Consider the following 12,223-nt stretch of genomic DNA (forward strand, 5'->3'; position numbering starts at 1 on the left):
CAGACTTGCAAGTTGCTGAATGGCACGGCACAGAGTAGAAAGAACTGTAGCTATTAGTTGTGCTCAACCCCTAATCCACGGTGTTGGCTCAGGCACATATTTGCAAGCTCTACCTATTCCAAGTGTTCCTGAGGAGATTGGTTTCTACCATTAGGACCACTGAAGTCTGATTCTCTTAATATCAAGATCAGTTTTATCTTCCTCCCAGAAAGAAAACACCGCTGTTTTGATGGAAAGGCCAGAGATGACAGGACTGCGGGACTCCTGACACACTACTCAGCTAAAGGTGATAGGCTGTAACCGGACCTAATTTAGCTTGACACAACTCTTCAGTACTCTACAATGCATATAAAACACGATCCAGAGTAAGACATCCATGGGATAACCAGAGAATAGCGAACACATAAACTGTGAAATGCCTTCTTCCAGCTGGACAGGTGGACAAATGATAGGATCCGAGTCCTTCTCCCTGATCTGAATACAGATTACTGATGATGCATCAACCATGAGATATTGCAGATTTAGTCTGAGAGAATTACATTACTTAGCGAGGACCTAAGCTGCTTTCAGTCACCTTTATTACATGATGATGTGATAAAGATCATGAGACCAAGAGAAGAAAAAGCTCTTCTGCACAAGTTCTTACGGCTATTGCCTGTGGTCCTGACACAGCTCGCAATAAGACATTCTAGGATGGGTCAGGCTGTGCCTCAGGAGGTGATCAAATTGGCAAAGGCTGAGAAATGCCCTTAGCCTGTGCAGAGAGGGTATACAAAGTCATGTGAGCTGCAGATAAGCCACAAAGACAATACATTAGCCAGATAGCAGAAAGGCAGACCTAAAACTTAGGATAGCATGGCCACTTTGAAGAAGAGAAGAAGACATTACTGATTCCTTTTTCTTTTCGGCACAAGAGTGTGCGATGCGGGAAGGTTAAAACCTACCTATGGAGACCTCACGACAAGGTGGATGGCAAAGGAGAAGTCAAATTAAAAGGGAAATCAAGCAAAGCTGTGTTTACAGTGCAAAAAGGCATAGAACAGCATCAGACAAGGCGACAAGACCACAAATAGTAGCAACAACAGTTGAAAAGAACCATGAAACTGAAGAACTGAGAAAACATACCATGTTGTAAAAGCAGCAATAGGAAGTGGTAAGAGCTAACAAAGGCTTTGCCAGGGACAAGGGTCAAGAAAATAAACACACTGAAAAACAACAGGGCGTCTAGTTGCCACTACAAGAGGAAAACACAAGGAGAAGAGAAAAAGAAGAAAATCTGTGCTGCAGAGACAGCATTTGTTTTTTGGGAGAACAAAGAATCAACTCTCTTCTGAATGCTGCAAGAAAAAGAAAGGCCCATCCCACAAAGGCTTTGACACACCAGAAGGTGCTGCAGTATCACCTTGCTCCCAACAGAGAGACGTGGAAGCAGCCTGGTTCAAGATGCTCACTCTGGTTTAGAGTTGTCCACCACGAGAGCGGTGGCTACAGTATCTGGACTAATGTCATTCCAGAGGTTGGGCTCTGATGAACTTCCTACTATGTCACTGACAGTGTCAGTAAAACAAACAAACAATTCCTAAAGATACGGCCTTTTCCTCCTCTCTTTCTGTAAGGAGGCAGCAGCATTTTTCCCGTCTTACAGCAGCCAGCAGAAACCATATAGCCAGCTGACAGGCAGGCAGCCGTGCGTGCCCCTGAGGAGCAAAGCACACTTGCTCTTCAGCTGGCTGCTGTCAGAGACAACCTAGGGACAGGCAGACTTAAACTCTGATTTAAGGCAACAGCTGCTATTCCCATGAAGCTAAAGAAGTGAAGCTCTCATTGCCCATCACTGTATCCCTTTTGTGGTACTCTCCAGAGGAGCAGGATCAGGCATGCATTCCACCTCTGGTGGCCAGAGCAGTCAGTGTTCCCCTGCTTCCTTGCAGAAGCAAATTCCACTGTATTGACACAACCTCATAACATTCAGGCTATTGAACTGCCTTTGAATTTATATCAAGTTATCCCCAGAACGACACAGCTTTGCTATATTTCAGTTAAGACTCAAGTCCTACCTGAAGCCAAGGATGCTCTAAGGCTTCCTCTGTTGTAAGACGTTTGCTTGGATCCACTACTAAGAGTTTCTTCACAAGATCCAGAGCTAAAATAATAAAAAGAGTTGGTTGGCATATGATCAATACCGGAAAACCACTTTTCCTTCACATGCCCATGATTCTACACTTCTCAGTATACCAAAATTACCAGTAGGTATACCGAGCGTGTCCACAATCTATGTTCTGAGAATGCACAGCAAATTCAGCACTTTCTTAAAAGCTTCAGTATTACTGTGGACAAGCAAAGACAGCTTAATTCAGTTTCCTGGTTTACAGGGTCTTGGAAAGCAGATTATCCACCCGGGGAGATGGGAAAGAAGAGACAAGACATACACATGTACGCTCAACATGATCATATCAGCTTTATTCTTAGGGAACTGCTTAGACACTGTGGAAAATACAGCATTTATGTCATATTTTATGACTCCAAATCTCCCATAGGAGAATTTTGGCAAGACTTACTTTTCATTGTATCTGATTATTCTGTTACACATACCATAAGAACCATGTACGACCTTAACATAATTTCCATCCTAATATATATGTCTGACTTATTACTGAATAAGCTTCAAATAATTCAGGGAAGAGTTATATTTAGTAAGTATACTAGAAAAAGAATGATCACATTTATTAGAAACTTCTGTGTGCATACAATGGAGTAATCCAAGGCAAATACTGTAGTTATTATGTGCACATAAGATGCCCTGAAGAAGAAGCGCATACAGATGGAAACTACCATTTCAGTTTGCTATGCAAAAATTGAAATAGTTTTGCAGACTACTTAGCTTAGAGTGGGCCAAACTGGGTAACTGATTCCACAAATGTGGCTGATATTTTAAGCTCAAAGACTAGCACCATGAAATAACTCTTAGCATTTCTCTCTTGGAATTCTAACTCACATCCTTTAAATTCCTGTCAATTTTGGTTCAGAACTTGAAGAATCTTTGAGCAAGGCAAAGTTTGTAGACCAGCTTGATAAAGACAGAAGATGTATATGTCCACATACTCTATACTTCTGTAATTAATAAAACTAAATATTACTAAGATATCTTTTCAGTGAAAACGTATCTGCTCTTCCTAATGCTTCAACACAAAAAACATTTAAGTGACTGCTTTAAAAACTAAAACTTATCGACATGCGATGTGCTGTACAGCTGAAAGGGAATTAAAGGAAGACAAAAACTACAAGGAAAATAGCTAGATGTTCTGCTACCCACGGTAACGGAGTCCTACCCATGTCTGAGACGTGCTTCCATTCTTTTGAAATGAACGTGTATTCTCCACGAGTGATTTGATCCCTCAGAGACAGCTGAGTATTTTGCTCATTAAATGGTGGATACCCACACAAGCTATATAAAAGAAGAAAACAAGTTAAATAACACAGATTTTTGTCATAGTGAATGAAACACTAAAATCACACCTTTTAAAGCACCCGCTATCATAGCAACTTTTACATGAATGTAGTTTCAAAAGCATGTTCACTTCCTAACAGAGATACTGAAGCTGCCAAGTCTCGAGCCAAGTATGTCAAATGATGGCCCAATGAAGGTAGCATCTACACAATCTCTTACCATACAAAAAGAATAACTCCTAAACTCCAGCAGTCCACAGCTCGGCTGTATCCAGCAGTCCCAAGTGAATTTAGAACCTCAGGAGCAAGATACGTGGGAGTACCACATAATGTTTTCATAAGAGAAGTTTCTCCAAGAATCTTGGATTGTCCAAAATCTGTAATCTTGTATTTAGAAATGGTAACATCACATTACATATTAGGATTGATTGTCCTAGAACAGGTCATATTGTCAACAGAGATCAGGAGGTAATATTAAGTTTCTTCCTTCCAAGTCTGTTCCAGTACAGAACTATGAACAAAGTTTATCCCAAGCATTACAAAGTATTCCATAAAACAACACCTGAGAACAGGAGTAGGAGTAGGAATAGGGAGAAAGATGACAAAGGATCACACTTTACACTGGCAAAAAGTACTCTCAGATTTGGGTATGAATGGGTAACGACAGAATAAAGAAATTGTAGCTCATTATAAGAATTTATTTGAAAAATAAACAGTTTAGCATGAAAAATCTGTTTAGTGCTTTATCTGGAAAAAAAACCAACCCAAAACTGCATACCACCCACCAAAAACCTCCAACCTAAACCCCCGCAAAAACCCCAAACACAACAACAACAGAAAAAAAACTGTCCCCATACACCCTGGGTATCTATGGAAATGCTGTAATTGAGGAATTTGATTTTATTGAAAAAAAACATATTGACATTTGAAGTTGTGTACTCAATTAAGTGCTATACAAGCACAACATTTCAGAGCCATTCTTGGCTAAGTGTATGGGCTGAAATATGCACAAAAGAAAAAGAAAACCTGCATTTTAAGTTACTTCATAGTTTCTATGAATAATTCTTTTTTTTTCCTCTATGTTTAACTAAATATTGAGAAGGGAAGAAAATACTCCCAAATTTCTAAAACATCAAGAAAAATGGTAAGTTTCCTAACCTTTATAAGACATGTCTCTTCAGAAGAAGAAAGTAGCACATTTTCCGGCTTTAGATCTCTGTGTATAATTCCATTGTCATGAAGATACTAGGTGTGTACAGATAAACAATCAAAGAATAACAGATTATTAACTTTTTTTAAATGTAAGCTTTCTGACTTTTCATGTAGCAGTGGTGGGATAACTGAAATGGTTGTGCCAGAGGCATGCCTGCATTTAAAGCTACAAAGCTTATGACTCTCTCCAAGAACCCAAACCAAAACTAAACAAAAAGCCCCAACATCAGGTTAAATATATGAAGGATTTTGAAAAAAGTTAATTTTGAGGTATATGTAAAACTATTCCCTTATCCGTAGCTCTGAAGTCTCCACGCAAATCTCCCGTCCAGTGTTGTACTGGCTCCAGCTGAGAACAGACTGCTCACCTCGTTAGGAGAGCGTTTGACAGCAAACAATCCAAGCTCAGTCATAAACGACCGATACATTAAGATACAAAGAAGTCCGTGTACAAAATATGTACTAGAGACGTCTTCACATTTACACTGAAGGGAAGCTTTTCTTTATTGCATCTGAAGAGACAGTATCATTACGAAGTAGAAGGCAATGATGTGTTTTATTACACGAGCTGCTGTCCCAAAATGAGAATTGGGGGAAAATGTAATAGTTTAATCCGTAATGAGGAAAATACTCTGTGTTTATTATAAATTAATACCAACTACAGAACAACTACTAAGTTTCTATTTTTGGCAGTTGTAAGGTATTAAAATTGGGTCAAAAGAAAAAAGGAGACGAATGATCTGAAAGAGTACTCAGATCAGATAAGTCTGATGTAGAGAACAATCTTGTGGAAGTTTCTAATGAAATAAGCTTACCATTTCAGGAATTTAGAAGCAATTTATCTGAGGACTCAATACTCAGTACCTGAAATCTATCAGAGAAGTCTTACTCTGTTGTCTGCTGAACTGAAATGCTTAGTTAGGAGTGCATGGTAGGGTATCCAATCACTAATTTTTTTGAAGACTACTACACTGGTGACTCTGCTCAAGCACTACTCAAAGTCTCACATAATAATCCTGCCATCAATAAGCATGGACTGTATTAGTATTTTAGTCTCTCTTTTAAATAAGTAAGAGTGTTTTTTTAATGTTCTTTGGTTGCACTGAGATAAAGAATCTTGTAAAACCAACAAGAGCGCTGTGCTGATTGCTTGCACAGGTTTGGGGAGTGACAAACGACAGAAAATAATTCATCTGACTGACATTCATATGCATAATCATTATTTTTGCTCGGTAGAGTTCAAAAGTATGTACCTTTACAGCCAGCAGCATCTGATAAAAATACAACTTGCAGGTAGCTTCTTTCATCTTGATTGGCCTTGACACTCTGTCATACAATTCTCCTCCCTCCATCCTAAAATAAATGCAAGTAACAAGTCAATATATTACTTCCAAAAGATTCATCACATGAGACTGAGGCAAAACATTTGGCTATTTTGGCTAAAGAGAAGGAATATATTTCTGAAAATGGGTGAGCAATGTCCTAGGCACAGCACATGCACTGCTGAGTTAAGCCTGATCTCCCGAGTCTTCACTGGGAGTTGCTGTAAGGTTTATGATCAACTTCCTCTCATGAGCCCAAACTAAAAAAGCAGCAGCTATCCACAACAGCAGCACAGCGGGCAACTACCCAGGCACTAAGTAGCTTCAAGGCATAGAAGGATTACACTTCTGGTTATCCTAGCTCCTAATCTTACAGAGCTTTCAGAGAAGAGTGGAAGGCAGCAAAAGAAAAGCAGAACAAACGAAAAAAAAAAGTTCAGAACTATACATATTCTTTGTGGCTACGACAAACATCACATTTCACTTACTTTGAAACAAGTTACTTACAATTCCAAAACAATGTAATAATCCTCTGCTTCAAAGAAGTTTTTGATCTTGATTAAGCAAGGCTAATAAAAAGGGAACACAAATGGACACAGAGTAGAAATTAGAGAAAAATTGTAAAAATGAACATTATCAACAGTTTATCATTCTAAAGTTCCTATTTTGGCATGATTTCCACCATGCCAGCTAATCCAACACTTAACACAAACGACCAGCACCCCTGACTTTAGCAAAATGACTCTCAAGTCTGTTGTCTTCTCTCCTGTACCTCCACACACAGAAACATTCAACTCCTGCAGTGACTACAGCTCAACAAGTATCCTTGGTTTTTTACAGTTGTGACATACCATACCCTCAATATTTTTTCGGCGTGCAATAGTGCATTGATAAGAGAAAGTTCATTAAGCTACGCAAACCTTCTACTGAACTGAAGTACAAGAATTTACTTTTGTGGGGCGGCGGGCAAAGAGAGGGAGGGATGCAGGAGAAATAGGGGATAAAAATTCAAAAATTTGCCAGTGGAATCTAATCTTTATATTTGGTTATCTAGCAGTATCAAGGAAAGATTTCTACAACAGTTGTTCATGTTGAAACTACTTCTCAGTTTATTCAAGGTTTTAAAGCCTCAAATCTGTAAAGACGTGGTTTACTTAAAAGAAGAAAAAAGGAGTGTTCATTAGATATATTTACAAGAAAAACTATATGCATTTAACATTTTCTAAAGAGCTAAAATTGATCAGATAACTACAGAAGTACAACAGAGAGCAAAAAGGAGTAAAAATATACAGTAACACTCACATGATCTATTTTCTTCAAAATTTCAATTTCTGTATTGATATTAAAAGCTGGGTTCTAGTAAAAGAATCAGATATCATATTGGGTAAGATAGTGCTGCTCTGGAATAAGACATATCAGAAATAAGAGAGAGTACCCGAAAAGCCATTATTTCATACTGAATATACAAATTTGTACTATTCAACATTATTTAACGTCTATTACTCCAGCACACAAAAGTATCAGTTCTTCATACATGATGCTGCAAACCTCCTTTCCATCAACAGAGACTTAGGGTCAATGTCAGAGAGTTGAATTAGTACATTCCCACTCCTTGCGCCATGATCTCTAAATGTAAAAATACATCTGACTAATTAAGACAAATTCTCAAAACTTCCACTAGTAACTAATTTGCTCCCACTGAAGACTCCTGGCATGCCTTCGTCAGCCAGCTACCTTTCCGCCTTAGAATTTGTGTCTTTACAAAAATATTTTTTCAGATCAAGCAGTAGTTTCCTACACAGTGCAACAGACCTGACAAATACTTGGCCAGCTGGAACAGATTCTATATGTTGTATCTGTGCTCTCAAGTCCATTTTCTCATCGAAGAAATCAATGAGATTAATCCAACTTAACAACAAATCCACAGCAGAACAACTGGAATAACTCACTCTTCCATGCACTTTTGCCTCCGACTTTATTTTTCTTCCAAGTTTATCCTATACCTTTATTTAAAATTAGAGTAATAAAAATGAAGTTGCTTGGATCTTTTTCTCACGCTAGAGTAAAGCCACTTGGCTTGGTTTTCTCCTTCGAATTCAGGCTTCTGCTACAACTCTAGGCACATGAAAAGCCCTTCCCAAAAGGCCTCATGATTTTATTCGAACTGTTATGATTGAGAATACAACATGGTTAGCAGAGTCTGTACATTTTCAGTCAGACTCCATCAGTTACAATGTGCTTATCTGGTGCATTGTAGGAGACAAACCCCACAAGGTTCCCCCCTGCCCTTTGTACACATCACATTAACAAACGGTCCTAAACTATGAACATAATGAAATGTGACCAAAGAATAAAAGCAAGCATTTTGTGCAGAATTCTATAGATTATGTAAGCTCAAAAGGTGTTTTGAAATTACATACAGAAGACTAAGTGAGAAAACCCTCTTTGAGGAGAGAGCTGGGGAGCTAGAGGGGTTACCAAATATTTTGGGACCACTGCAAGATGGCCAAGAGACAAAGGTACTTACTGCCTCCGCAACACCACTGGCCATAAACTTCCGCTTATTGATTATCTTTACGGCAACTTTGTTACAAGTGCTCTTCTCAAACGCCAGTTTGACTTCTCCACAGGCACCACTAACAGAAAAGCACAGCTATGTTAATGCTTGCAAATATGTCCAAAAATCTGCGTAACAAGTACAGACAAACGAAATGAAAGCGGTGGATTACATGCAATTGGAGGCTGCCACTTTCTAACTCTCTGAATACGCCATGTTTTCAAAACCTTCTCAGGAAGCATTCAATAGTCAGGAAGTCTATTTCAGTAGCAAGTGATGTCACTCTATTAAAAAATGCAAGACTAAGTATGTAGAGCAACTAATCAGTGCCCAGGGTACCCATGAATGTCAAGGACAAGTTCTGTCAGCGTTTCCATCACACCAATGCACTTAAGACAGGAGAACCTCGCGAAGACTTCTCTCAACACCGGGCTGTACGAATCTACAGATCAGGTACAGCAGCACCTCTGTCTGTACTAAGTAGCAATTATATTACAGAAAGTAATCCTTACATTTGTTTCCACTTAACTGTTCTCCTCTAAGTTCTTCACTGACCATCTTTTTCCAAGCAATAAAGATATAGCCCTTGCTTAGCATGGCCTCTTCTTCCTGAAAACAGTTCTTTCTCCTCTGTCTGAAGGCCTCAACAGCGATGTTGTAGAAAGCTATATTCTAACAAAAAACTCCTCCTTCTACTGCCAATAACTGAGTAAATTAACATACAACATTTAAAAACTTGTTAAAGATCTACAGATTTATTCTCTTTGAGAGGAAAAAAAAAGAACCCTGGGTTTCACAAGTAATGGTAGGTTACAAAACATAAGCCAATTCTAGGAAAAAAGCCAAAATTCCTGTTTAAGCAAATGTAAAGAACAGGTTTACTCAGGTGTTACCATACACTTTGTTTTTTTCCTTTTTCTTTTTTAACAGCGGCTCCATTAACACTCGTAATAATTCCAGCACAAGGTAGTAAAAACAGTAACAAAACTAACACTTTACACTACAGAAAGAAGAATGCTTACCTTCCCAAAGTCTTTGACATGATATATTTCTCTCTGAATTCTCTAGGAAATACCAACTGATCATCCACCGTAAGGTCAGAAAATACAAACACTAGGAAAATGAGTAGAGACCATTTTATCAGTATGAACAGCTATACTTCCTGAGCTTTTATGGTCAACAACGTAACTAAGAAAATACTGCCTGCTAGAAAAAAAATAAAATATATACTAAAAAGATAGCTGATGCTATAGATGACATCAGCTATGGGTTAGCAAGGTGGTCTCATTACTGAAAAGCAACATCTTTGGTCTTAACTTCACAACAGTGCTCAATCCAGTAACACTATGTTGAAGCACAAAATAGGCAAGAATGTCAACATCACAGCAGGGAACAAAGTGACAATCAGGAAGACAACATCACTGAAAAGCAAAGACAAAGAAACAAATCCCCAACACTGCTGATTTTTAAGAGGATTAGCATCTGGTAGGCACCTGGGTTTTTGCAACTTCCCTAGACTGGTCTGTTTTCCCTGCTCCCACCACTACATACATAGCCACTGAAGCAGAAAGTGTTTCAAAAATAGGAAAGCAACTATAAAAGTTGAAGCTCCAAGTAAGGTGGTTCCTGACATAGCTGCTTTTAAATTTTCTTTTTTTTCAGGTTTTTTTTTTCTAGGGTTGAAGTGGATACAGGTAATTTTTAAGCAAGTACTAAAACATCAACTCATGGCTGTATTTTAACAGCATTCATGAAGAAGCTCAGCTTGCAAGAAACATACTCAAATCACTGCAGAAATGCTCTCCTGGTCGACACATGAAGATACAACTTACAGTATAGTACATTTTACCTTTATTATTCTGTACAGACAGTGCAATTTCAGAATTGTGAGTCAGTGGAAGCCTTCTCCCTTTTCCAACAAGCTCTCTATTAACAAAAGTTCCATTCGCACTGTGGTCTTCAATGTAGGCAACATAGGAGTTCTTTGGACCCATTTCCTCAAAGAAAAAGAGAAAGAAAAGATAATAGTAGGGAAAAAATACTGTAAAGACATGACAGACTATAGAAATTTACTATTGTTGGCTCCAGAAATCAGACTTCAGTTATTTCATAAACCAAGTTAATGGAACGTTGTCAAGTGTCTTGTTAAAGGAGTCAGCACTGAAGGCACTGAAATTGGATTTCTTTAGGATTCACTCCCACCAAAGTCAATTTATTTCAATTATACCAAGATAGAAGATGACAGTTAACCTTCTTAGCACCTACCCTGAAAATTCGGAAATGCTTCTTGCTGTAGTTCTGGTAGAAGCCAGTCTCGGACAATCCTAGCTTAGAAAAACTATAATCACAGCTTTTGTCTCTTCCAAACCAGTACTCATCATTCACACAGTCTGTGGAGGAGAGGAAGTAAAGCAGAGAGACAAAATTGCAGGAAATTATTAAATATAGCACTATAGAATGATGCCAAATGGTATTGAGTAGGATAATAAAGACAAGATTCTTCCCATAATATCAAATTTATATCGCAATTCAGACAGGCACCATGAACTATCAGCACCTTGTACAATATTTTAATAATTTTTCCCTCTTCAGTGATATCAGAGTTTTCAGTTCACCTTCAGCAATAAAGAGAGACTCGTACAATATATAAGCCAAATAAATTATGAAATGGAAAAATGAAGCAAGGAACAAAGAACGTGAATGTTCCAGAACTCCTCCAAGTCTAAGGAAGCCATGTATCTGGGTACTCAGTATAAGCACTGGATGCAGTACAAAATAAAGTAATATCGCAAAAGTTGCAAGCCTGGACTTAAATTTGTTTGTACTTAATTTGAAAATTAAAAGATGCTGCTCCAGACTTTTCGGAGGTACTTACAAACGAACTAGGAGGCTTGTTACAGTATGCACATACCACAGTTGCTGAAACCTTTTCCAAGTGCAAAGAGTCGACCCCAGGGCTGAGAAACAAGCTCTTCAGATTCTTGGTCCTCCGGGATTGGTGGAAGCTCCTGAGTGGGAACAGTGTCCAAAGAACTGAGGGTCCCAGAACTCGAGGAAGACTGACTGGTGCTCTGTGACCCACTGGAAGAGGAACTGGGACCACTCTGCGACTGCTGCGCTTCACTGCCAGTCTCTCGAGACATGCTGGCTTCAAAGAGAATGTTTAAAAACACAGTTACTGCAGCAAAGTAAAAGTGATGACCATTCCCACACTGTACCGGTAACGTCCAATTCTAGCGTCTGTCATCAAAGAAGTGCATGTGTGGGTTATATGTAAATCCTGAAGAATTTTGCAAACCATCATGTTTTTCCTTGTAAAAAAAGAACATGGTTCTGTCTTGACCCGTTCTAAAAGAGCAGGTAAATTGTAGTCGCAGTTTTTTACCTGAGGTTTTCAGGGGCCAAGCTTCATTTCACAAACACCTGCGCAGCATTCTCCGACAAAGCATCCCCACACAAAGCAGTGACCATCGCAGCTCCACAAACACAAAGGGAAAAACTGAAAAAGGAAAAATAAGGACTGTAACATGAAGTGCATTTTCTTGAGACTGAAGGTGCCCAACAGATCCGTCACAGAGCAAGCCAGGCCGGAGTTCTGGCCAAAAACTCCTTTAACACAGGTTGTAACTCATGGATTTTCACATATCTCTTCCACAAGGGTTCTCTTCACCAATTTGATTTACAG

General features: G+C 38.8%; 1 protein-coding gene across 1 annotated transcript in view; it reads right to left on the reverse strand.

The window, feature by feature from the left end:
* CHEK2 (checkpoint kinase 2) overlaps positions 1 to 11,681 on the reverse strand; it is a 17,063-nt gene extending 5,382 nt beyond the window's left edge. The window contains exons 1-12 of the mRNA XM_009869055.1: positions 11,450 to 11,681; positions 10,804 to 10,928; positions 10,388 to 10,535; positions 9,561 to 9,651; positions 8,509 to 8,617; positions 7,284 to 7,337; positions 6,489 to 6,550; positions 5,913 to 6,012; positions 4,606 to 4,692; positions 3,668 to 3,831; positions 3,330 to 3,445; positions 2,058 to 2,143 (exon numbers count right to left, since the gene is read on the reverse strand). Of these exons, the coding sequence (XP_009867357.1) occupies positions 2,058 to 2,143; positions 3,330 to 3,445; positions 3,668 to 3,831; positions 4,606 to 4,692; positions 5,913 to 6,012; positions 6,489 to 6,550; positions 7,284 to 7,337; positions 8,509 to 8,617; positions 9,561 to 9,651; positions 10,388 to 10,535; positions 10,804 to 10,928; positions 11,450 to 11,681 (1,374 nt within the window). The remainder of the gene's footprint in view (positions 1 to 2,057; positions 2,144 to 3,329; positions 3,446 to 3,667; positions 3,832 to 4,605; positions 4,693 to 5,912; positions 6,013 to 6,488; positions 6,551 to 7,283; positions 7,338 to 8,508; positions 8,618 to 9,560; positions 9,652 to 10,387; positions 10,536 to 10,803; positions 10,929 to 11,449) is intronic.
* Between the last annotated feature and the right edge of the window lie 542 nt (positions 11,682 to 12,223).

This window comes from Apaloderma vittatum, unplaced genomic scaffold (assembly GCF_000703405.1).
Source record: "Apaloderma vittatum isolate BGI_N311 unplaced genomic scaffold, ASM70340v1 scaffold3085, whole genome shotgun sequence".
Taxonomy (NCBI): domain Eukaryota; kingdom Metazoa; phylum Chordata; class Aves; order Trogoniformes; family Trogonidae; genus Apaloderma; species Apaloderma vittatum.